Source organism: Cricetulus griseus, chromosome 5 (genome assembly GCF_003668045.3).
Source record: "Cricetulus griseus strain 17A/GY chromosome 5, alternate assembly CriGri-PICRH-1.0, whole genome shotgun sequence".
NCBI lineage: Eukaryota > Metazoa > Chordata > Mammalia > Rodentia > Cricetidae > Cricetulus > Cricetulus griseus.
In genome coordinates, this window is record NC_048598.1 from 39,231,405 (window position 1) to 39,257,276 (window position 25,872).

The following is a 25,872-nucleotide window of genomic DNA, read 5'->3' on the forward strand; positions in this document are numbered from 1 at the left end:
GATTCTTAATCCATTGTGTTTTGAAGTACTGAAGTACTCTGCCTGTTACTTTTAATTTTGGAAGCCTTTTTGGTCTGCTTAATATAGTGGCTTTGTAACCATTCCTTGCTTCTACCCGTTTTCTCTGCAGTCTGTCCTCATAGTTCAGAGTGATGCTGTTAATGTGTACCAGAAACCTCCACTGATTCCCTTTTTTACTCGGGGTCAATCCAAACCCACTTGCCATGTCCTACTCATCCGTGGGAAGGTACTCATCTTTGGCTTTTAAGTTACATGTTTATGCTAGTTCTCAATAGTCGATCCACACCTCATGTTTCTACTAATCTTGAAAGGCGAGCTCGCCCCAAAACTACGTTTTTATTTTAAACTTCGACGGTAGGGAACTGAAAGGGGCCTTTTCCTGTTCTCAGGAATTTAAGACCAGGACGAAAGACTCTGATGACACCCTGTGGAAGGCCTCACCATCCAGGGGGAGCAGAAAAGATATGTGACAGATAAGGTTTTAGTTGTGGGGGGCGGGTTGGGGAGGACAGGTGGGAGAAGGGAACTGGGATTGTCATGTAAAACAATCCTGTTTCTAATTCAAATAAAAAAAGTTGGAAAAAAAATCCTTCATTTCTCAACGAGAATACGGATTTAACAACGGAGTTGGCTGAAGGACTCCGAAGTTAGCGAACTCCACCACCTGCCCAGATTGGGGTGAAAATAAATAAATAAATAAAGGACGAGGGGGCGGGGGCCTACCGGGTGGGAGTGGCAGGGGGCGGCGGGGACCCGAGCGCCTGCGCGCAGGTGCGAGCGCCCCCGGGCAGGGGGCGTGGCCCGCACTCTCCGCCCCGTGTGCGCGGCGGGAAGCGGAACTGCGGCGCGTTGGGTTCGGCTTCTGGCCGGGCGGGCTTCGCGGGACACCACGGCTCTCTGCGCGGGCGGCATGGAGGAGCACGGCGAATCCGAGCCAACCCCGGGATGTAGCGGCCTTGGCCCGGGTCCCGTTCGCGCTGGCGGCGCCACCCCCCACACGTGGGCTCCCGAGGACGCCTGGATGGGCACACACCCTAAGGTCAGGAGGCGCGAGGCGAATCGGGCTCGGACCCGGCCCTCCTCACAGCGACTCCTCTGGGCCGTGTCCGGCGGAGGACGCATGCCTGCCTCCCGGCGGGGGCGACCCCTGTGCACGGCCGCAGATCTCCCGCAGTATCATTTTTGTTTGTTTATATGACTAATACCATGCCTCTCAGTCTGCCAAAGCCGCTCTTACCCAGAGGCCTCTGATAAGCATTCCACTAATACCTGTTTTCCTATCTAGTCCTTTCTCGGATGAACTGATTGAGTCCACGGTTAGCCGGTCTGTGGGCTATGACTGAGATCCAGGGCTCCACAGATCATAGGCTTGGTTAGGCACAGTCACACTACTCGTAGTCTTAGGCCCAAAGTGTTGTGCATCTTCATTCTGTATGGAAACAGAATCCCAGTTTTTCGGATTTCTTGGAAACTCCTGAGTAAGTCCTTTCACAGGGCAGAGCTATTCACGTTGTCAGTTTTTCTGTGTTGGCTCCAAGGAAAATAAGGATAGCCTTTTGCCAGCCCTACTTGGGAAATTGGTGGTTTGTATCCGAAAAACCAAAAGCAGTTTGCTGATAATGAATGCAGGTTGTATAAGGATCTTGAGGACTGGATTGGTACGTTAATAAAATGGCAACTTTTCCTTTTGCGTTATGAACTCAGATAAGCATCTAAAATAATTAAGGAAAGGAGATATTTGAAAGTACAAATCTGAAAAAATGAGCCTTTACCCTACTTCTTGAAGCTTGATGTTTTCTTGCTCTCTTCCATCCATCTTCCCCATGGCCAACAGCATGGGAATGTTATAAATTTAACAGATTATAGTAATAGGGGACACAGGAAGAGAGGCAGAGACAGTGACTAGGAACATGGATTCCAGTTCAGACTTCTCCATTTTGAATCTTATTTCTCTTACCAACTTTGACTTGTTGTGATTTGGCTGATCTCATTGTGTCTTGTGCTTCAGTTTTTTTGCCTTGTCTCAGTATATCACAGTCGCTTCATTTAAACTGGGATAATATTAGTACTTTGCCTCATAGGGACATTCTTGTAAGATATTTGACATGTGAAAAATGCTATATAAGTATTTATTAGTAACCTTTTAAAACCTTTTAAAAGGTCTGATGTTGCCTTTAGACAATTTCCTTTCTTGCGGGGTCTTTTTTCTTGCACGTTAATAACTGTATAGACCTACTATCAAGTTTTCCTGTTGATTTTTCTTCCAGGATCAACAAATTGATACAAAGGAGAAAAGAAATAATGTGTGTTTTCCAGTTATACCCTTTAGTTACTTAATTTGAAGACCACTTAGTAAGATGTTACTGGATTTCTCATTTACAAACTTATTATTTTATTCTTTGAATCAGAAATCCATAGTCCTCCACATGGATAAAATTTATGATTAGCTTTGTCACATAGACCTTGTAGCCTGACCCAAATTATATCTCGGTAGCATTGTCAAGCACTTTTTGAGATGTGGGACACACAAAGCCCTCGTATGCAACCTGTATGTTTACCATGCAGCTGGTAGGAGAAGGTGACAGCAGGTCTGCTCCCCCCTCCCCTCGAGGTTCTGCAGCTATCTCATCTATGCATCAGCTCCGTTTATATACATGCTCACTGACATGGTTGGATGCCCAAGGCTTTCTCTGCAGGAGTAGGTTTCTGAGTTTTTCCTATAACAAGCAGCAAATCTGAAAGAAGTTGTTCGCTTCTTAAACCTCAAATAACTCCCATTTGAGTGGGAGTGCTGAGGAAGTTAGCAGAAGTTTTTCTGTATGCAAACTAAAGACCAGAGAAAGAGGCTTCTCATAGTAAAACCCAGTGAAAATCGTATTTAAGTTTTCTCTGATCCTGGTGAATATGTGTCTTTGTAGACTCTTGAATATATGTAGCTTATTCTCACTTTCCATAATTACACCATTACTCTTCTTCTCCAAACAGTCAAGTCCCACAAGAGTTACTTTGTATCTAAATGTCATGAAACATTTGCCAGTCCATCCCCTGAAAATACTTCCTCTGATCTATTCTATCATTGTTTTATAGCTCATACAGCTTTATAACTGTCATTTGTCTAACAATCTGAAGTATAGCTAGTTTTCCATATGTGGAGAATTTGCTATTAATTTTGAGTTGCAAATATTTGAAAAAATTCCTTTATACTATATACATACGAACTTTTATTATCATTATTCCTAAACAGTATGTAGCACTTGAATTGTATTCTGTATTGTAACTAATCTATAGATGATTTAAAAGAGTATGGTAGGATTGCACAGATTATATGCAAATATTCTTGCATTTTATGTAAGGGACTTGAACATTCTTAGATTTCTGTGATTGATTAGGGTGATGTCTTGGATACAGCAAGGGAGGCTGTATACATGCATTTAACAATTGTAGATTTTTTTTTAGAGGTAAAGATAAGACCTTACATTTCTTTTAACTTCCATTAAGTCTGGAAAATAGCTTATATACATATATTTATATTATATGTATGCATTTAGTAAATACTTGTTAAATGAAAGAAAACAGTGAGCTATTTCTTTATTTAACAATTGTGTTTTGATTTTCAGTACTTAGAAATGATGGAATTAGATATAGGAGATGCCACCCAAGTTTACATAGCATTCTTGGTGTACTTGGATCTCATGGAGAGTAAGTTGTTTGTTTATATTGCTTTGTGATTGGCATGTGGGAGGTTGGGAAATTCGATTGTCATTTAGCATTGTTCATAATAATATAATATAATTATATTATATTATATATAATAATATATAGTATATATATAATATAATAAACAAACATTTTTCATTTACTAGTAATTTTCCAGTTAATTTTATATTTCTTTGTTCATTTACATTGGGAATTATAAGGTTATAGAAAAGACCAGAAAAACAAAGAGAGGAGATTATATCGTGAGTGATTTGCTCTACTGAGTATTAGAAATTTAGAATGCTTATCTTTTGTTTTCAATGAATGCATTCTTGATGCTTTTTTAGGTAAAAGTTGGCATGAAGTAAACTGTGTAGGAATACCAGAACTACAGCTTATCTGCCTCCTTGGCACTGAGATAGAAGGGGAGGGGCTACAGACTGTGGTGCCTACACCCATTTCTGCTTCCCTCAGCCATAGCAGGTGAGTGAGTACTTTTAGTCTTAGTTTAACAGATCCATTGCTTGTTAGATGGTTTGTGCTTATATGTTTTTTCCCATAATCTTTTATTGGCCCTATTTTCAGTTTTTAAACCCACTCCTTACTGTTTTTAAGGTATGTTTTAAGTGAGTAACATCTTAATTTGAATATGATCATGTGTGTCTGTTCTTTCTTTCATAATCATCATTTTTGTGTCTAGCTTAAGGTATATTTCCTGCTTGGAATTCTAAGTATAGGTCTGTTTTTAACTTTTAAAAGGGTACTAAGAATTTCAATGTTTTTTAAAAAAAGTGATACAACAGGAAAAGTTCTCCCATTTTCCTATGAATAACTACCGTGTCCTTCATTTACAGCAGTTAATTCTCCATCATGTTCTCATTTATCACCTCTTATAATCAAAAATTCCACACATGCAGTGAAACCATGTTGTAGCATTTGTTGTATTTGTTTTATTTTAGTTAGGAGAATACAGATTCAATCTCATTACTCTTTATAGATCAGTTTAAGTTGTTTATATCCATTAGGTTAAGTTTGGTAGACAGTATTTCTATCAATTTCTTGTAGATTTTTCAATTTATTAGAGTCTAGATTTTCAAACAGTTCCTTTGTGAGCCTCTGAATTTCATTAGTATGGTCATAATGTCACCCTTTTATCTCCAGAATGATTAGTTCTTTGGTTAATTTGATTGTTTTATGTTTTTAAAGAATGAGCTCATAGTGTCATTGATTCTTGTATAGTCTGTTTTTTATTTCCATTTCATTGATTTCTGCTCCATCATTATTGTTTTTCCATCTATTAATTTTGAGTTTGGCTTTTCTTATGTTTCTCAAACTTTAAGGTACATATTAAGTTTCATTTGAGACCTTCTCACTTTTTAATTTAGGCATTTACAGCATTGAGCTTTCTTCTTACCAACTGCTATATCCCGCAGTTCTTTTAAGTTGTGTTTTCATAACCATGACCAAGAACTTTTCAAGCCTCCTCAGACCCCTTCCCAGTGTGTGGACTAGCTTCCTCCTTCTCCCAGAAGTAACCACCATGCTTACTTTTATAGTAATTGACCTACCAGTGCTGCTTTCCCCTTTGACTGCCACTCAAGAAGTTATTTGGGGACATGAGCGATTGAGATTAACATATTATCAAGGATACTAATTTTATTGTAAGACTATCCTGCCAGACCCCTATTGTTAGAAACATGTCACACATCACAGAGCGAGTGGAGGCACTGTCAGAAGCTATGCTGGTTAGCTTCTTGATACTGTTGTTCTTAATATTCATATTCCTGACAAAACTAAATAACGTTTTTATTAATCGGAAATGGGGAACATACTAAATCACAGAACCAAAGGAATAAGCAGTCTGTTGGCATGCAGTTTCATATGTATTTACAATGATGACTCCTGTATATGGTCCGAGTTTTTAAATTTGTAAAACTTGGCCGCTGTCTCTTACTAACTGTAGTTATATTAACTACAGTATGGTTACAGAACACTCCCTCAGTGCAGACAAACAACAATCTACTGTAGCAGGTAAAATAATTTCAGTAGCTGTCTTGCTATTTGAGTGTTGAGTGGCAAACTGACAGATGTACTTACATGGCTCATTCTTTACTTTATGCTGTAGAGTGCATACTTGCTGCTTCCTTAAAAGGTAATAGTTCTGAGTAGTTCTTAATATCAGTTCTTAATGTCACTATATATCTGGCTACATTTTTCAGAATTTCTAGACTGTTTTGCATCCATTTCCTACTTATTTTCCCAGGCTTTGGACCTGGTGGCATTACTGGTATATGAGTATTTGAGTGGCTGAGGGTCTATTTGAGTATAAGTAAATAGTTTGTCATGTTTTTGGACACACAAATAAGCATGGTGTGTCCATATGCATGGCACCTCAGCTTGTTTTCTGTTCAAATGAAGCTCAGGATAAATGCTTATGGGGGCAAGTACTTTTCCCCAGACACAGCAGAGCTATGAGGTAATGGTCATAGATTTCACAGAAGTCACAAAACTGATGGATTTAAAGATGAAGACTGGGGATGTAGCTCAGTGGGTAAGAATTCTTTCTGTGCAAGACTAAGGTTCTGAGTTCAAACCCTAGCACCTATGTAAAGAGCCAGATATGTGCCTGTAACTCCCATGTTGAGGGGCAGAGACGGGTGGATCTTGAGAGCTTCCTGGCCAGCCAGCCTAGCTAAAACAGTGATGTTCTGTGAGGGACTTGATTTTAAAGGACTACGTAATAAAGAACAATTGAAGAAGACATTGAGCATCCTCTTCTGGCTCCTTCATGTGTAAGTCTATGCAGTGTGGCACATATATGCGTACACCACACACACACACACACACAGACACACACACACGATAACACAACAAGGGATTCCTGCATAAGTTAGAGGCCTGCCCTATCTTTTTCAATGCTGATGTTGAACATGAAGTTAAATTTATGTTTATGTAGCTTAGCTTCTCTTTGGGTGAAAAGTAAAACTAAGCATTTTACCATGACCATATGTACTCAAAGATGTTAGAATACACATTCCTCCAAAGAAAAGCTATTCTGCCATTGGTTTTTATTTAGGTAGCTTAGCTTCTCTTTGGGTGAAAAGTAAAACTAAGCATTTTACCATGATCATATGTACTCACAGATGTTAGAATACACATTCCTCCAAAGAAAAGCTATTCTGCCATTGGTTTTTATTGAGAATCATGAGCAGACGAGGTTTGTCACACTGAAGTTAAGATCATAATGTTTCAGGCTATAATCCCTATCCCATAATGTTTGGGATAGGGTTGAATACAGGTGGTTGTAAAGGGGAAACATTTTAAGTAACTTACTGCAAGGCTTGGGAAGAAAGAAGAAAAAAGGTTTTTAAAAACTTTTTGACTAGTGGTGGTTTGTGTCTTCCTGATAGACCTAATTTTTTTTTCTCAATTTTAATGTCAGTTTAGTACCTTCAGTAAGATAACCAGAGGGGCTGAAACTGGAACCATAGCTGGCCTATCTAAGCCTTTCTATAGTTATATATGCCTAAAATGATCTGAGAAAAATTAATTTCTTATATGATCATAAAATCCAGAGTTATGTGGTGCTGTTTTTCACGTGATGTTAAATCTCTTTGGTTTAAAGACGGTAGTTACTTGTCCTTAACAGTAGCTGTACATTTTTGCTTTTCCCAACCTGGATAAGCTATAAAACTTTCTCAGTGTTAGAGGACAGTGCAAGTGAGGATGGAGCCTCCCATTTTCACAAATAGTGGCATTCTTCTAGGTGAGAGAAAATCATTTCAGATGTCCTTTTTTGGCATGACTTCCAGTTCCAGTGTCACTCTGCAAGTTAGAAAACACCATCAACACTCCAGCTGCCTGCCAGTTCACCGCTAGGAAGCCAAAAGCCTAAGACCTGCCATCCAAGGGCAGTGAGACTCCTTTGGCAAGATTCTTGTACAGTGAAGACTATTGGAGCCCAAATTAGGGTTCCTTTCCTAATCCACCTGGCTTATTTAGGCGAACCGTATCCCGTTTGCCACAATGCTCTCAGAACAGTGCACTCCTCTCTCCCGACATTAAATCACATGAATTGCAGTTCTTCTTCTTTGTTACAGTTCTTTTCTCTACATAGCCTTTGATGACTGTCAATAGTAATTTTTCTTTGGGAAACATGATTACTTACACAAGTGCTTCATCAGCTATTAGTATTGTCCCAGCGAGATATCACAGCAGTCTCCCACAAAATATAAGTGGATAAATTATTTATTCACATGCCAGATGCATTAATGGATTTGCAGTGAGAAGAGCTGATATTTTAAAACACTGAGCTGTATAGGGAAAATTAAAAATTTATTTACTGTTCTGACACTAAAGTGTTAAGAATATAAAAATGTGTATAATTATACTTTTCTTTAACCATTAAATAAAGTGAATTTAAATGAGTATGAATATAATTATAGGCTATTGAAAGGCAAAATAGAAAGATCTTTTGGGGAGAGGATGAGGTTGATTTCAGATTGCTCATGATTTTTATCCTTTATATTGGATGCCTGGGATCAAAGCTACACAATATCACAGACCTTTCCTCTAAGATGTTCTGAGTACAGGGATGAGAGGGACAGATTATACCCAGGGTGATTATACCCAGGTGAGAGATGTGTCTGTAAGGAATCAGTATGGGCTCAGGACCCCCAAGACCAAGTTCTCAGCACAAAGGAAATTTATATGTCCCAGAGGGACAGAGGGCAGGGAATAAGAGACAGACAGGAGATAGAAGATGAGAAGGGAAAGGGAACAAGGAAGAGGGGACAGGGATTTTTGTCCTGAAGGGACAAAGGACTGCCTCTAGATAGAGAGGAGACAGGTGTGGCCCATAGGAAATTGGTGGTTTATACAGGGAAAAGGGAAAAGCTCATGTTAGGATGAGGTGTCTAATTTTAATTGGGCTTTTGATTGCTGGAATTCAATACTTCTAATAACTGGACCCTGGTAGTCAGCCTCAGAAGGAGGAAGTGGTCAAATAAGGGAACAGACCTTGGTGACAAGCTGAAGGAATGTAATCTGATGGTTTTTTATCAAGGTCCAGGGAATGGGGGAGAAGGGCAAGGCCTGTCAGAGCCATGTTCACCCTGCTTGGACTGGTAGAGTCCCTGCAGTGCCTAGGACACTGAGGTAGACTGCAGAGGATGAGACCTAATCTCTATAGATGGTGTAGGAGGGGATAGGGAGACTGGGGACACTCCCTGGAAGACAAGTCATTTGAAAGAAGCACAGACACTGAAGTGGAGAAGGAGGCTTCTAGCAGAAGTCATCATGTAAGCAAATTATTGAGCCTAAGAAAGCCTGGAAATGATGACAGTGTTGTTGTGACTGGGTATTAGCAATGGCAGAGGCAAAGCTGCCTACAGCTAGCAAGAGTGCTCTGTATTTTGTGTTGGAGTTCATATGTGTGTGTGGGCAGAGCGAGGGAGAGATGTGCAGTGGAGAGGAAAAGGAGTAGGGAGAAGAGAGGCAGTGAGAGCCTTCCCAGGAGGCAGTACTCCAGGGGAAGGGTGAGAGTCAGGGAGAGATGTGCAGGGGGACAGAAGAGAGGCAGTGAGAGCCTTCTCGGGAGGCAGTACTCCAGGGGAAGGGTTAGACTCAGGGCTTCAGAGTAAAAGAAAGTTTGAGCAGGAGTTGGCCACCCAGGGGTCTTTAGGGAACAGCAGCAGGTCCTAAAGCAGACAACAGTGAGAGCACCAGGAATGGTGGTGTTCATTTCCATTTCCATAACCAGTTCATTGGATACACCTTGAGGGTGTAAGAGGCTGTTAGTGCAAGAGCGTCCTTGGAGCTTGGGAAGTGTGGAACTCCTTCACGTTCTCCTCTTTACTGCTACAGAACCTTTGCAAGTTTCTGGCCTCTCAGTGTTGAAATGCTCTGGGGCTCAGAGCTTTTCACGCTCACTCCCTAGTAACTTCCTCTGGTCCATGGTTTTATGTGTTGTCAATATGCTGATGTCTCCCAATTTATACTTTCATATTTCCACTTCAAATCATATGTGTAACTCTTTACTTGACATGTCTACTGTGATCTAAAAGTTGTCTCTAATTAGCATGTTGAAACAGAACTTCAGGTTTGCCCTACATTTGCTCCTTCTGTGATATCTTCTGGTTAGTACATAATTGCTCTGTTCATTCTGAAGCACACACACACACACACACACACACACACACACACACACACACACACACACACACACACGCACGCACACGTTCTTCTGGTTAGTAATAATTACTCTGTTCATTCTGAAACACACACACACACACACACACACACACACACACACACACACACACACACACACACACACACACGCACCACCCACAGTGGAGGTGTGGAGAGCGAATATATATATGTATGTATGTATATATAGGAGGAGAGAGAGAGAAATGTAAATACTTCTCCCTATTCCTCATATTTGACAAATGATCGCTAGTACTTTCCTCCCTAAAATGCATCTGTTAGTGTCTTACCATCTCTACCACAGCTTCCTTTACTGTGGTCTGAGCTATCATTTCTCCTGGACTTACTGAGGTGTTACATTACAACACTTGGCATATTAACTGATACTGTGTGTTTGATATTATTTGATTACTTACTGTCTGTGTTTCTCCACAAGAAAGTAAGTTCCATGGAAGCAGAGACGTCACTTTGTTCATTGCTTTATCCCTAGTTCCTAGCCTGGTGCCTGGTACACAGAAGCCAGTGTTTATTTGCTGAGTGACTAGGTTCCCAAGGCAGACTTGATAGATAATACACTAAAGAATTCAAGAGTTTATGGGGGGTTGGGGGGGAAGTCATTTGCAGAGCCTCGCCATTTCCCATCTTTCCACTGTAACTGCGGTGTAGGCAATCCACCAGTGCCTTGCTCTCCTTACTTTCCATTGTAGCCTTTTTCACCCGTATGCATCTTGCCCTTTCACCCCGTGTCCTCTTGTGTTGTCTCATGAAGTTAAAGGTTAGAAGAACCAAGTTTCTTTATATCATTTCTAATTATTGTTAGTTATTTGACTTAATTATTTTTCTCAAGACAGGTCTTGCTTTGTATCCTGGCTACCTTGATATTCACTTTGTAGCCCAGGCTGGCCACACACACACACAATGGTCCTCTTGCCTTAGTCTCCTGAGTACTGGGGTTATAGACATGCACCACCTCATCTGGCTGAGATTTAATACTTAAATGCTACATTGTTTTCTTGAATGATGACTTTGTTCTTTAAAAACACTCCTTTTTGAAAGCATGGCATTTTTATAAGTTTATTTAGTGGCCACTCTTATTTGAGACCTGAAGTCTAATAGCTGATAAAATGACTTGTACTGTTTGGCTTCCTTGGTAATCAGACACATGTCCTGAAGCCACCTCTGTTGGGACCCACTACTTGCTGCTGAAACCCCAACCCTGATCCCCACCCCCTCTGCTTCTTCTTTTTTTTCCAAAATGACATCTTCCCAGTGAGGTGAATAGCCACACAGGCACTTGATTCTTCAGCAAATCTGCTGAGAGTTCAGCTGCCTTGCTTTTTTGTTTTTGTAAACTGGGAAGTTGTGGCCTGATTTCCAAAGCTGTGGCCTGCTCTCCCTGGAACTTTTCTTAAGGACTGAGTCCATGGAAGAACACAGCTTTCTTGGTGCTTCTGGTTCGGTTCCGAGTGAAGTTTGAGCTGCTCCAGAGCCTCATTATTGGATAATATTCTGTTATAGCAAAAAGAAACTAGTGCCTTGCTTAGCCACACTGAGGAGAGCAGAAGGAGACACTTCTGTGGATAGAAATTAATACGAGTTTTAGGTCATGGTGCATTTTATTTCAACATTTTTAGTTAAGAGTAATATTTTCTTCAGCTTCTTGTCCTCACTGCAAATCTCTAAAGATCCCAGTCTCTGTTTTAGGATCATTAGAGAAAAATCAAATTTGATATTTATGGAAAAGGCATAAATAACTTGGTCTAGGGACATTAGCCAGATAGTGTTGACTTTGTCTTGATTTAGGCTGGTTGCCAAATTGGTTATATCAATTTATTAAAAATCAGCCTCCTTGAATCTGCCTAAGACCAAATTAGACTCCCATAATATAGGTGACAATGGTGTGACTGGGACAATATATGAGTCCACTGGCAGTGAGTCCAAGATCTAACACTAATGCACAAACTGACTTAGTGGAGCCCATTCTATATGGAGCGATACCTTGCCCAGCCTAGACACGGGTGTGGGGGTGGAGAGGTGCCTTGGCCCTGCCTCAACTAGATGATGGGACAGACTTAGTAGACTTCCCAGGGGAGGCCTTACCCTCTCCGTGGAGCAGATGGGAGGAGGGGGGGTGGAGGGTTTGGGAGGAAAGGAGGGAGGGGGAACTGGGATTGGAATGTAAAAAATTAATTAAAAAAATGAACAACAACAAAAAAATCAGCCCCTTTTTTCATCATGTAGAGGTCATCTGTGAAGAATTATGAAAAGGGAAAGTCTGCCATCCAGCATCAAATGTTGTTTGCTGATAATCAACAGCTATGGTTATTATTGACAAACCCTTTTCTTTAGTTGAGAATTTCTCCCTGAGATTTCATTGAGTGGAAAAAATGAAACCCTTGTTAGTGTAGAGGGCATGCTCACATGTAGAGTTCTCTGGTTTCAAAATAATAGTTCATATTATTGAAAATTAAGTTACAGTTTAGTGCATCTTAACAGTCATGTGTAATTTTAAAGTAGAACTTCAGAATCTCCATTGTTATCTATAGTTTAATTTTAATTTTATTTTATTTACGAGACTAAGAAAGTTTAGAGTAGACTAGACAAGACTTTGAACAAGGAACTTTGTAAGCTTGCCCATATGTGGTCAGGTAACAGCTAGGTTCCATTTTATCCTTCCACTGTGAGGATGCTCTGGTAGTTTTCCTACACACCCCACCGAGAGGGATAAGCAAGAGCTCAGAAATAGGAACTTTGATTTAATTTGGGCAGTAAGTTCCCTCAGCTCTGAAAACAAAACCTCCTTTACAACTCTGAGTTAATTCTCTAACCTCAGGTGTTTTGGGTAAGCCTAAAAATATTTTGCTGTTTAGGATTCTGAAAACAAATATGAATTGAGAATCAAAGCACAACAGTGACTGAAGTGGAAATTTCTATCCTCATTTGTAGTGTGAAATATAAAATCCCCATACTGTTCACTACTTTACCTTAGGAAAAACACACAGCCACCCACAACACGTACATACTCACATGAATGCATGCCCGCGTGCGCTCACACACACACACACACACACACACACACGCACACGCACACGCACGCACACACACACACACACACACACACACACACGCACACACACACACACACACACACACACACGCACACACACACACACACACACACACACACACACACACACACACACACACACACACACGCACACACACACACACACACGCACACACACACACACACACACACACACACACGCACACACACACACACACGCACACACACACACACACACACACACACACACACACACACACACACACACACGCACACACACACACACACACACACACACACACACACACACACACACGCACACACACACACACACACACCACACACACGCACACACACACACACACACACACACGCACACACACACACACGCACACACACACACACTACCTCAATTTAAACAGTAGATCATATCTTAAAGACATTGTATAAAGTTGTCTTAAGGTCTTTTTGCCAGTGTCCTATCCTCCTCACGGGCTGCAGTTAGGGACGCTAAGAGAAATTTACTTTCAGTTTGCCCATTGCAGGCATGTTTATGGGCAAGTACTAGGCTTTATGTTGCATATTGGGAAATAAGTGTGTCCCAGTTTTTTTAAACCGATAGGAGAAGATTTAGATAAACATGCTGGGATTCTGTAGTGAGCATGTTAACCCTAAGGGTCCATTTAAGAAGTATTGTCATCTTACCATAGAAAGCATTGCTGTTCCACTTCTGTTGGCCTTAGTTTTCCTCAGCAAAAGCTGAAATCTTAGCATTGTTCTATATTAAAGGAAAAGCTATCTTTTTAACTACATTAGCTAAACAGTTTTGATACATGGCATTTATAATAATGAGGACATTTCCCTTTATTTCTAGTTTCTGTTGAATTTTTTATTCATTTATTTGTTTATTTATTGGTTAAGGCAAAGTCTCACTATGTAGCCCTGGCTGTCTTGGAACTCACTCTGTAGACCAGGTTGGCCTTGAACTCACAGAGATCCACCTGCCTTTGCCTCCTGAGTGCTGGGATTATAGGTTTGCACCACCACCTATTCTCCTGGCTAAAATTTTATATGTTATTATTAAAAATTTTTAAATGTCGGTGGTAGTGGTGGCTGAGTTCCAGGAAAGCCAGAACTGTTACATAGAGAAACCCTGTCTCAAACAACAAAACAAAACAAAACAAAAAAAACCTCCAAAAAAGAAAGAAAATGTTTTTGACTAAAAAAATTAGTTATTAGTCTATTTTATTTTTTTCTCATCTTGGTAGAAAATACTGACTCAAAGCAGGGCTTATAAATGTTATCTTTAACTACTAATTTAGATATGGGTTTATCACCCTTTCCGTCGAGCAAAATAATAAAGTCCCTCACCAAGGCTTCTTCTGAATCTCTCTGGACCAAACAGCCTATCAGCAGGCCTGTAGTTCACAGCCATGCAATTCAACAGCAGTAGAATCCCTTTAAGAGCTAAGTCAAGTCCCTGGATTCAGGCTACTTCAAAAAGTGAATATTTCCTATGTTCCTACTAATAGTCACCATGCCTTTGTAGTTTAGATTAATGTTAATATTTACTTTAGTAGTAACTTTGGAGGCAAGATACCAAATATTTTCCAAAGGTAAGGAAAGCTGGCATAATTACTGTTAACAATACTTGTGCTCTGTGACTACATGACCCTTAGCAAAGCCTTTTGACAGTGTTTGGGGATGTTACATTTTTACCCAGTTTTTGACCATAGCCCTTCTTGAGTAGGTAATAAAGATTTTTAGCTTGCAGTTAACAAAAACTGGTAGTACTTAGAAGACCTAGAATCAGATTTGGTGGATTATTTTCCAGGACAAGCAAACTGAAATGCTACCATTATCAACTTTTAAATGTGTTTTTTCTATTTTTATTTTAGATTTTTATTGTCAAACTATGTAATGAAAATCATAGTACTATCTCTACTTAGGTCTAATAGTTCTGATATGTAGAATGACTAACCAGAAATATTTGAAGAGAAATGTCCACATACCGAAAACTGCCCCCCTGTGGCCCATCTTTATCAATGTTGTGTCCCTCTTGCCTGCCCCAAGTTAACAAAACCTGGAAGAACCTCACAGCAGTAGGAGAACAGTTGGGCCAATGCGTGACCAATGGGAAGTGACATATCAAAGGTAGTGGTTGTAAGCCATATGTGAAAACAAGGGGACATGTTTATCACAGTCTAGTCATTGCTTTTCAGATATTTTGAGAAGCCCCAGGCTTAAAACTGGCCTAAAACTCTATGTAAATCAGGTTTATTTCTAATTTTCTGTGCCCCTCCTCCCTCTGCCTCCCCGGCTATAAGTACAGGTGTGTTCTATCATACCAGCCCTACAAGCTATTTAAAGTAATAGACCCGAGTGTCACTTTGTTCCACTAAGTTTCCAAGTTGGGAAACTGAAAAATGAACATCTGTAGTCCTTAGCCATTATGCACAAACCATTCTTAGTGTTGTATTTTGTAGGTTCCAAATACAATTAATCTGAGTAGGTAGGTCTTTGTTAGGCATTCTATGTGAGAAGACAGCTTTTGATGTTTATGTTCAAGCCTCAGACATTGCCTTAGCAATATTTTACTTTTCCCTCAAGAATTTATACTGCTTAATCTTAATTGTTAACTGGGTGACTGTGAATCTCAAACATACTTTGTCTTCATTTTCAGGATAAGGGAAATCTTGAAGGCATCTAGAAAATTGCAAGGTGACCCAGAACTGCCGATGTCTTTTACTTTGGCCATAGTGGAGTCGGATTCCACAATAGTCTATTATAAACTTACAGATGGATTTATGCTGCCAGACCCGCAGGTCAGTTTTGAAGTAACTGACAGGAAACAGTGATGGAAGAGAAAAGGCATGGCATGGATCAGGCCACTTGGCTTCCACTCCTCAGAAAACTGTCTCTGTCTTATGTAATGCAGCGTGTTCCTAGCTTTTTTTTTTGAAGAAATAATTTGATTCTCCTATTCTCTGGAGAAATTCTTATTTTTCCAGAGCATTTTGTGACATCATCATGCATCTAAGTGAGTAACTGTGGTGAAATGCAAAGGCCAGTAATAGTTTTCATCAAAACACTTATTTACCAAATGCTGGTACCTGACATTATAATATGCTTTCTCTACATTTGTCAGCCTAATTGGGATAGTTACAGGAAATACCTTTCTAATTTTACTCTTACATATGTTCTCTACTAGGTGCATTCTGATCTTCTTCCTTTGTGTTACAGAATATTTCTCTTAGAAGATGACATCTGTCCTGATGCTGATTTCATTCGTGAAAGATTGGATTTGAGGGCCATCAGTCTGCTTCATCTTTTGTCTCAGAGGTAGTCAGGCTTGACTTAGCTAGTCCCAACCCATAAGCTTTCTTTCAGCATAAAACCTTCTCAAGTGGAAGAATCTATATTGCTTGCAAATATAGGGTAGTTAGCCTAGAACTTTCTTATCAGAGACACTACAGTTATATGCAGGTTTATACCAAGGATATGTTCAGAGTGGGGGGACCTGTATATGCCTATGCCATCCCACACCTGGAGTCAATGGACAGGTACCCACAAAATGGTACCTAAGAAAATGCTAAAATGAAAAACGACACAAGAGCATTAGAAAGATCATGGTCATGTAAGCAAATGACACACCAGGCTGTAAAAGTAGACAATCAAATTACCAACTGTGGTTATAGTAGGATGGCAGGGCAGTGAATGGGTAACTTTGTCATCTCTCTCGACATTTCATTTGTTACTTGTATTACCTTTATAATAAAATGTTTTAAAATAAAAAACCTATAGTAACCATCCATCATCACATGTTAAAATTAGCATCTTGTAACAGCACATTTATTTCATTTTATTTTTTGGTTTTTTGAGACAGGGTTCTGTGTGTATTCCTAGCTGTCCTGGAACTCACTCTGTAGACCAAACTGGCCTTGAACTCACAGAGATCCACCTGTCTCTGCCTTCTGAGTGCTGGAATTAAAGGTGTTCGACACCACCTCCTGGCTTAACTTTTTTGTGGGTCCGTGAAGTGGGCATGGGCTTGTTGGCTGCAGTCCCAGATGAGATACCACCAAACATGCTTCCTACCTCAGTGCTTGTCTGCAGCTTCCCATGCCTGTGCTACTCTCGGCCTCTAAAGGTATGGTAGAGGCTGTGTTCTGTTCCTTGTCACATGGCTTTCCCAGCACAGCCAACAAGAGATGCAGCAGGATGGACTTGCTGTCTCGTGTATCGTAAGCCTTGTTTCTCAGTTAAAAGTGAGTCACAGGTCCAGTCCCACCTACCTCAGATCTCATGGCTGATTAGGAAGCAACAGTGACAGGAGTAGGAAAAAAATGACAAAAGCCAGAAGTATGACAGAGTGTAACAGGTTTTTCTTGGTCTGTAGTTATCTGTGCTCTCTTGACCATTCAAAAGATGTTCACAGTGTCAGATTCCCTTTACTGCACCCGGAGGCTTGAGGAAGGTGCTTCTGTGACTCCCCTGTGGCAGTTCCAGATTCAAGTCTTCAGGTATGAATTCTCACCTTAGTTCCCCCGGGATGCATGTAAAGAATTCTTTCATCACAGTGCTAGAGAAGGCAGTCTACATTTTCAGAAGGAAACGTGAAGCTGAAGTGATTAGTGAGTCAGGTCTAGGTAACAAGACCAGCATGGCTTTTCAAATCCAAGGCCAGTCCTCAGTCACTGTATCGCTTGGGGTGTTGACTTCGTTTCAGAGTGGCCCCTGTGACTTAAAGCTGTTCCACCAAAGCCAGCCAGATACCTGCTCACTCACGCACCCAGTGATCCAACACAGCTCGGAGAGAGCAACCCAGCTGAGTCTCAGTGGAAAAAAAACTAGGTGAAGTGGTCTGTTGGGTTAAGTAACTTTGTAATTGAGTTTACATTAGATTCTCCACTTAGACCAAGAATCCTTAAGAACAGCAGGAAACCATGGCTTTTAAAAACACACATCGGTTCCAGGTCCCACAGTAACTGGCACTTTGTGGACTCAGTGACTGTTTGGCAAACCAAGCATGCTGTAGACTTGGTTTGCTTTTGGCCTGGAGGCGAATTTAAACGATCCTCATGGTCACAAGAGGGCGCTGTAGGCTAAGTGCATCTTTAGACTGCAGGCTCGAAATAGCTTGAGGTTTTTCTTGAGAACTGCTCCTGAATTTTTATTTCAATCTGTGGGAAGTATTATAAATAAAAATACAAATAAGTCTTATGTACCCACACCCACTCTTTCTGACAGGCCTCTAAAATTACACCCTACCCCGTGTTAAATATGTGACTTGAGTCAGGCTTGCTCAAACTGTATATCCCTATTTTAAAGCAAACAGCATTTTGGGGAAGGGGTGAGTGGGGGAGATATTTTTTCCCTAGACTTTTGTTTCTCAGATCCATATGCAGTTATGTATTTCATTTTTGCTTGCAAAAACTTGATTTATTCAGTGAGTTTCAGGATCAGTTAGTAATTGAGGCAATGATTAATAGCTGAGGCAAGAGACCTCTGGTCTCAAGCATATTCTGGGTTGATACAGGTATACACATTCCTACAGTAAAAGACATGGATTGCTGCTATAATCCATTTAAGCTTCTTTCCTCTCTTTCCAGCTGGAAGGAGAGGAGAAGGCTTTGTGGGATTTCTCTCTGGCTGCTCTCTCCTGAGTCCTTGGTTGGTGTACCCTCTGCTGGGAAGGGCCAGGGCAGCATGAAATCACCCAGGTCCAGTGGCTCTTGACTAATTTCTTTTGTTCTCCTGCCTGGACCTCTTTAGAAGACCCTCCCTATGCCATAGGTCTGCGGGCTCTAGAGTGGATAGTCAGGACATTTGAGAATTCACAGGTTTCAGTAGATGAGCAAACATAAAGTTCCTGTGATCTCTTATTCGTTTATTGATTCATTGATTGATTGATTGATTGATTGGCTGGAACATCTTTACAGTTTTACAAGCCTGGAACCAAACAACTTAAAGCTTCACTCATGGTATTTCATCTCTTTTGTTTAGAGCATTTCTGTGCTAACCCTCTCTGTGAGGTCACCTTTTCCATTGTTGCCCCAGCAGGAAGCCACTTCCCTACTGCTGCACAGTACTTCTTGCCAAGGCATATTGAGCTCCTGTCGAGAGAGGTTGTCTGCCTGCTGTATTTTACCTTTTTACCTTTTACCTGTTTACAGAATAATGTGCTAATCATATACTTTCCCCTTCTTTTTTTTTCTTCTTTTTTTTATTAGTTCAAATTAGGAACAAGTTTGTTTTACATGTCAATCCCTTCTCCCTCTCCCTCCCCTCCTCCCCACCCCTCCACCCCCTACCACCACCCCAACCCCATCCACCCTCAACTCCCCAGGCAGGGTATGGTCCTCGACGGGGGCTCCCCAAAGTCCACCCATCATCCTGGGCCAGGCCTAGGCCCTCCCCTATGTGTCCAGGCCAAGAGTGCATCCCTTCACATGGGATGGGCTCTCAAAGTCCCTTCTTACACCAGGGAAAAATACTAATCCACCACCAGGGCCCCCAAGAGTGCAGAGGCCTCCTAATTGACATCCATGTTCAGGGGTCTGGATCAGTCCCGTGCTGGCCTCCCAGACAGCAGTCTGGGGTCCATGTGCTCCCCCTTGTTCAAGCCAGCTATTTCTGTGGGTTTCAACAGCCTGGTACCTACCCCTTTGATCCTCATTCCTCCCTCTCTGTAACTAAGTTCCAGAGTTCAGTTCAGTGTATATCTGTTGGTGTCTGCCTCTGCTTCCATCAGCCACTGGATGAGGGCTCTGAGGTTCGGGTGCCAGCAACAGGACAGAGGACGGAGTGTGGACAGAGGTGAGGTGTGTCCAGACTCAGGGTGGGCCCTCTGGATTGGGCAGGTCCACTCTTGTCCGGGGGAGGGGGATTCAGGCAGAAGCAAGCAGGGGTTAATGGGGGAGATGGGGTGGGGCAGATCTGAGCCCAGACTCACCTGAGGCTCGGGCACCCGCCGCAGGACAGAGGGCAGAGTGTAGACAGAGGTCTACTTTCCCCTTCTTTCTGGGCAAAAACTATGCTGTGTCTTGGTACTGGTCCCTTGCAGCAGTATAGTCTTGATGACCTATGAGTAATGACTGCTTGTGCCCACAAATGAAAAAAAAAAAAAAAAAGATGGAAAGATCATATGTCAGTGGGGTTGTCATAATGCCCAACCATATTATTGGATGATTCTGGGGAACTTTCCTTCAAATCAATGAAAGCAAAATCTTAAGACTGACGTTTGTTTTGGGGCTACTGCCAAATAGAGACAGTATTTCATTAAATGTTCATTTATTAATTTATCAGGTATTACCTAATATTTTAATCAGGTAGCTTAGAAGTAGAATTTTATTTTCTCGTAGTGTAGAGTCTGGAGGTTCCAGATCAAAATGTCAGCTGATTTGGCTCAAGATTCTTCCCTATGTCTCTACCTGTCCTCTCCTGGTCTTCTCCTGCTTTACATGGAGAGAAATGCACTAGTCTCTCTCTCTCTCTGTCTGTCTCTCTCTGTCTGTCTTTCTCTCTCTCTCTCTCTCTCTCTCTCTCTCTCTCTCTCTCTCTCTCTCTCTGTCCTCTCTCTCTCTCTCTAAGAAGGGCACAGCCTTGTTAACGGGGCCTCATCCTCATAAACTCACATCACACTAACACCTCCCCAAAGCTCTATTCCTTTCTAAATTCAGTCACACGGGAGCCTCAGCATATAAATTTGGGGGTGAAGAGATATGATACAGTCCATAACAACTGCTTCTTACATGTGTTTGGGTAATATGTGGACACAGTGATGACGGAGATGTGACTCATGCCCTCAATAAACTCAGAGCCAATGGCAAGTCTCATCTCAGACTCCAGAAGAATGTTGGCAATATGAATTGAAGAAAACTTGTCACACAGCGTATAAAGAATGTCATTTATGTCATTTGCCTAAGGGGGTAGGGCTCAACAACTTCTGATTAAGTTTTCAAATATTCATTGAATGTATTCTGTTTCTTCTCAAGAATATATATTAGAAGAGATAAAAAGGAAAAGGGGGAAATGAACAAGACAGACAAACCCTTATCCAAACTTAACTAAAAGAGAGAGAATATCCAAATTAACAAAATCAGAAAGGAAAGGGGCATAACAATAGGCACCAAGGAAATTCAAATAGTCATTTGGTCATACTTTAAAATCTGTACTCCACAAAATTAGAAAACCTAAAAAGAACCAATAGCTTTGTCAATTGATACCGCTTACCAAAGTTAAATCAAGATCAGATAAACAATTTAAACAGACCTATAACCTCTAAGGAAATAGAAGCAGTCATTAAAAGTTTCTGAAACAAACAAACAAACAAAAGCCCAGGGCCAGATGGTTTTAGTGCAGAATTCTACCAGACTTTCAAAGAATTGCTATTGCCTATAGTCCTCAAATTTTCCTTAAAATAGAAACAATAGGAACATTGCCAAATTCATCTTATGAGGTCATAGTCACCCTGATACCCAGACCACACAAAGATTCAACACAGAAAGAGAATTACAGACCAATTTCCCTCATAAACATAGATGCAAAAAATTCAGTAAAATACAAACCAAATCCAAGAACACACCAAGAAATCAACCACCATGACGAAATAGGCTTCATCCCAGAGATACAGGGATGTTTCAACATACAAAAATCAGTCAATGTAATCCGCCATATAAATGAACTGAGAAAGAAAAACCACATGATCATTTCACTAGATGCTGAAAAAGCTTTCTACAAAATCCAACACCCCTTTATGATGAAACTCTTGGATAGATTAGGGATATAAGGACACATCTAAACATAATAAAGGCAGTTTATAGCAAGCCTATAGTCAATATCAAATTAAATGATGAAAAATCAAAGCAATTCCAGTAAAATTAGCAACAAGGTAAGGCTGTATCTATTCAATATAGTGTTTGAAGTTCTAGCAGGAGCAATAAGACAACCAAAGGATATCAAGCAGATACAGATGGGAAAGGAAGAAGTCAAAGTATTGATATTTGCAGATGATATGATAGTATACATAAGTGACCCCAAAAATCTAACAGGGAACACTTACAGCTGATAAACACCTTTAGTGAAGTAACAGCATACAAGATAACTAAAAAAAAAAATCAGTAGCCCTCCCATAAAAAAAAAAATACAAATGGTCTGAGAAAGAAAGCAGTGAAACAACACTGTTCACATTAGCCACGAATTATATAATATATCTTGGGGTAACTTACCAAGCAAATGAAAGACCTGTATTTTCAAGAACTTTAAGTCTTTGAAAATGAAACTGAAGAAGATAATCAAAAGACTGAAAGATCTCCCATGCTCATGGATCAGTAGGATTAACATAGTGAAAAATAGCAATCTTACCAAAAGCAATCTACAGATTCAATGCACTCCCCATCAAAATTCCAACACAATTCTTAACAAACCTTGAGAGAACAATACTCAATTTCATTTAATATCTAAAACAATCCTATATGGTTAAAGAACATCCGGAGGTATCATCATCCCTGATTTCAGGCTCTGCTACAGAGCTATAGTAATAAAAAGGGCATAAAAACAGACAGGTGGATCAATGGAATTGGATTGAAGACCCATATGTAAATCCATACACCTATGGACACTTGATTTTTTTTTATAAAGAAGCCAAAAATACACAATGGAAAAAAGAAATAATTTTCAACAAATGGTTCTGGTCTAACTGGACAGCTTCATGTAGAAGAATGCAAATGGGTCCATATCTATCACCCTGCACAAAACTCAAGTCTAGGTGGATTAAAGACCGCAACATAAAACCATATACACTGAACATAATAGAAGAGAAAATGGGGGAATAGCCTTGAACTCATTGGTTCAAGAGACAACTTCCTGAACAGAACACCAACAGTATAGGCACTAAGAACAATCAATAAATGGGACCTCAAGAAACTAAGAAACCTCCGTAAGGCAAACGACACCATCAACAGGACAAAATGGCATATATTGGCATATATATGGCATATATATTCACTGTGTGTGTGTGTGTGTGTGTGTGTGTGTGTGTGTGTGTGTGTGTGTGTGTGAAAACTCACGAAACTTGATATCAACAAACCAGATAATCTAATTTAAAAATGGGGTAGAGATCTGAACTGAGAATGCTAAGCAGAGAAATCTCAAATGGCTGAGAGATGTTCAACATCTTTAGCCATCATGGAAATGCAAATCAAAACTACTTTGAGGTTTCATCTTATACCTGTCAGCATGACTAAGATCAAAAACACAAGTGGCAACTCAGGCTGACGAGGGTGTGGAACAAGGGGAACACTCCTCTACTGTTGATGGGAGTGCAAACTAGTACAGCCACTATGTAAATCAATATGGCAGTTTCTCAGAAAATTGGGAATCCATCTACCTCAAGGCCCAGCCATACCACTCTTGGGCATATACCCAAGGGACTCTCCATCCTACCATAAGGACACTTGCTCAACCATGTTCACACATACTTTATTCATAATAGTCAGAACCTGGAAACAATCTAGATATCCCTCAGCAGAGGAATGGTTAAAGGAAATGGTACATTTATACAGTGGAGTGCTACTCAGCTGTTAAAAAATAACATCATGAAATGTGCAGGCAAATGGATAGAACTAGAAAAAAAATCACCAATACTCAGAAAGACAAACATGGCATGTTTTCACTTACAAATGGACATTAGCTGTTAAGTAAAGGATAATCATGCTGCAGTAACCCAGAGAGGCTAAGTAACAAGGAGGGCTCGTGTGTGTGTGTGTGTGTGTGTGTGTGTGTGTGTGTGTGTGTGTGTGTGTGTGTGCGCGCGCACGCGTGTGGGGTGGGGGCAGAGAATGCATGGATTTCCCTGGGAAGGGGAAATTGAATAGATTTTGTAGGTGACTTAGGGGTGGGTGGGTATTGGAACAGGAGGGCTCATGATGGGAGAAAGTACTGGGAGAGTTGACTGGGATTGGGGGATATTTGTAAAAACCTAGTTTAGTGGAAACACCCTAGAATCTGCAAGACTGACCCTAGAGAAGTCTCCTAGTAATGGGGGATAGAGAGCCTGAACTGGCCATCTTCTATAACCAGGCAAGGCTCCTAGTAGTGGGACTGGAACATCAAACAGCTACAAAACCTTCAATCTATAATCTGTCCTGCTGCAAGACCTGCTGGGGCAATGGTGGTGCAGAATTTGTGAGAGTGGACTGGTCCAACTTGAGACCCATGTCACAAGAGGGAGCCCAAGTCTGACATGGCGTGGATGGTCAGGAAGCAGAGTCAGGATACCCTAGAGACTCAGGATAGAACCAAATAGGACTGGGGGTGGGGTCAGTGAAATGATTCCTAATATTATTCTGCTATAGTCATAGATCGGTGCCTAGCCATTGTCATCAGAGGTGCATCGTCCAGCAACTGATGGGAGGAGATGCAGAGACCCACAGCCAAAAACTCAGCAGAGACAGGGAACCCTGAAGAAGAGTGAGAGGAAGTACTGTAGGTCCAGAACACCAGGGCCCACAGAATCAACTAAACGGGACTCACAGGAGCTCATCACAGATACTGAGGTGACAAACACAGACCCTGTGTGGGTCTATGCTAGGTCCTCTGCACATACCTTATGGGTGTGTAGCATAGTGTTCTTGTGGGACTCCCAACAATAAAAGCCAGGGGTGTCTCTTATTCTTTTGCCTGTGCTTGGTACCCTTTTCCTCCTACAGGATGCCATGTTTGTATGAGAGTTTGTACCCAGTCTTATTGTAACTTGTCATTTGTATTCAGTGGATATTCCTGGGACGCCTGCCACCCCTCCCTCTGCAAGGGAAATAGAGGAGTTGATCTGGGGGAGCTGGGAAGTGTGTGTGGGAGACTAGGAGGAGCAGAGGGAGGGGAAACTTTGGTGGGGATGTAATGTAGGGAGAAGAATAAATATTGAAAAAAAACAACAGAAAAATAGCAATGTGTGTGTTTCAAGGAGTTTATTGTCTTCTAGAGAGGAGAAAAATCTAAGTAAGATGTAAGCTGAGATTCTAAATTGTAAGTATGCTGTGCTGTATTCACTAAGTACCTCTCAGCCCTCATCCTGATTCTCACAAGAACGCTGATGTTAGTTTTATTTATTATTATTATTATTATTATTATTATTATTATTATTATTATTATTATTACACTGTGCTCTGAAGGTGGAGAAAAATTAACACCTAAGCAGTTAAGTAATGACTTCCTGTGGAAGTAAGCCATAGGTGGGCCAGTAGGGTAAGAGCCACGTCTCTCAATATCTTTTTCTCACTTTTCCTTTCAGAATACCATGTTGCTTCTCTCCCCAGTGACACACAGAAACATAGTAATGTATGTCAAAGAGGCTTGGGAGGAAAGGCAGTCCAGGAGGGGTTGGGGGAATGATTTGAGCATCAGTCATGTTCTCCTCTCATCCTCTTGAACAAATGGATCAATATGTGAAGCTGGGTGCAGATAACTTAAAATTGTGTTTATGGCACTCTGTTTTCAGTTTGATTTCAGAGAACAAATACATTCATGTCCATGCCCTTCCATACACAAACTTAAAACAAAATTCAAGAGTAGGCAAAGAGCTTAGAAAACATCTCCATCAATTGGGGCTGGAGTTGGTGTGGGCACAGAATAGACTCGGGCATAGAACTGATTTCAACAAGTATGTCCTTTATCTGTTCGCTATTGCTCACAACCATACTGTAATTCTACCTCCTAACCTTGGAGTTAGGACTTAATTTTATCTGACAAGTACTTTTGTAGGACCATTGTGGGTAAGACACAATACTGTATATGAATTTTTGGAGGGCAGGTCTACATATTTTCTGATTATTGTCAACATTTAATCAGTTGGATGTAAGAGGCTCCAAATGTTCACT

General features: G+C 40.9%; 1 protein-coding gene across 1 annotated transcript; it reads left to right on the forward strand.

The window, feature by feature from the left end:
- The first annotated feature begins 858 nt into the window (after positions 1-858).
- On the forward strand, positions 859-16,827 carry Tsen15 (tRNA splicing endonuclease subunit 15). The gene is made up of 5 exons (XM_027417380.2): positions 859-1,060; positions 3,639-3,720; positions 4,065-4,200; positions 15,678-15,819; positions 16,238-16,827. Exons 1-5 carry the CDS (start codon positions 932-934, stop codon positions 16,256-16,258), a joined length of 510 nt encoding a protein of 169 aa, XP_027273181.1. The 5' UTR covers positions 859-931; the 3' UTR covers positions 16,259-16,827.
- Positions 16,828-25,872: the final 9,045 nt, after the last annotated feature.

Coding starts and splice junctions, on each gene's coding strand:
- Tsen15 (XM_027417380.2), top strand. CDS start 932: ATGGAGGAGCACGGCGAATCCGAGCCAACCCCGGGATGTAGCGGCCTT. Junction 1,061..3,638: donor GGATGGGCACACACCCTAAG/GTCAGGAGGCGC, acceptor TTTGATTTTCAG/TACTTAGAAATGATGGAATT. Junction 3,721..4,064: donor GTACTTGGATCTCATGGAGA/GTAAGTTGTTTG, acceptor ATGCTTTTTTAG/GTAAAAGTTGGCATGAAGTA.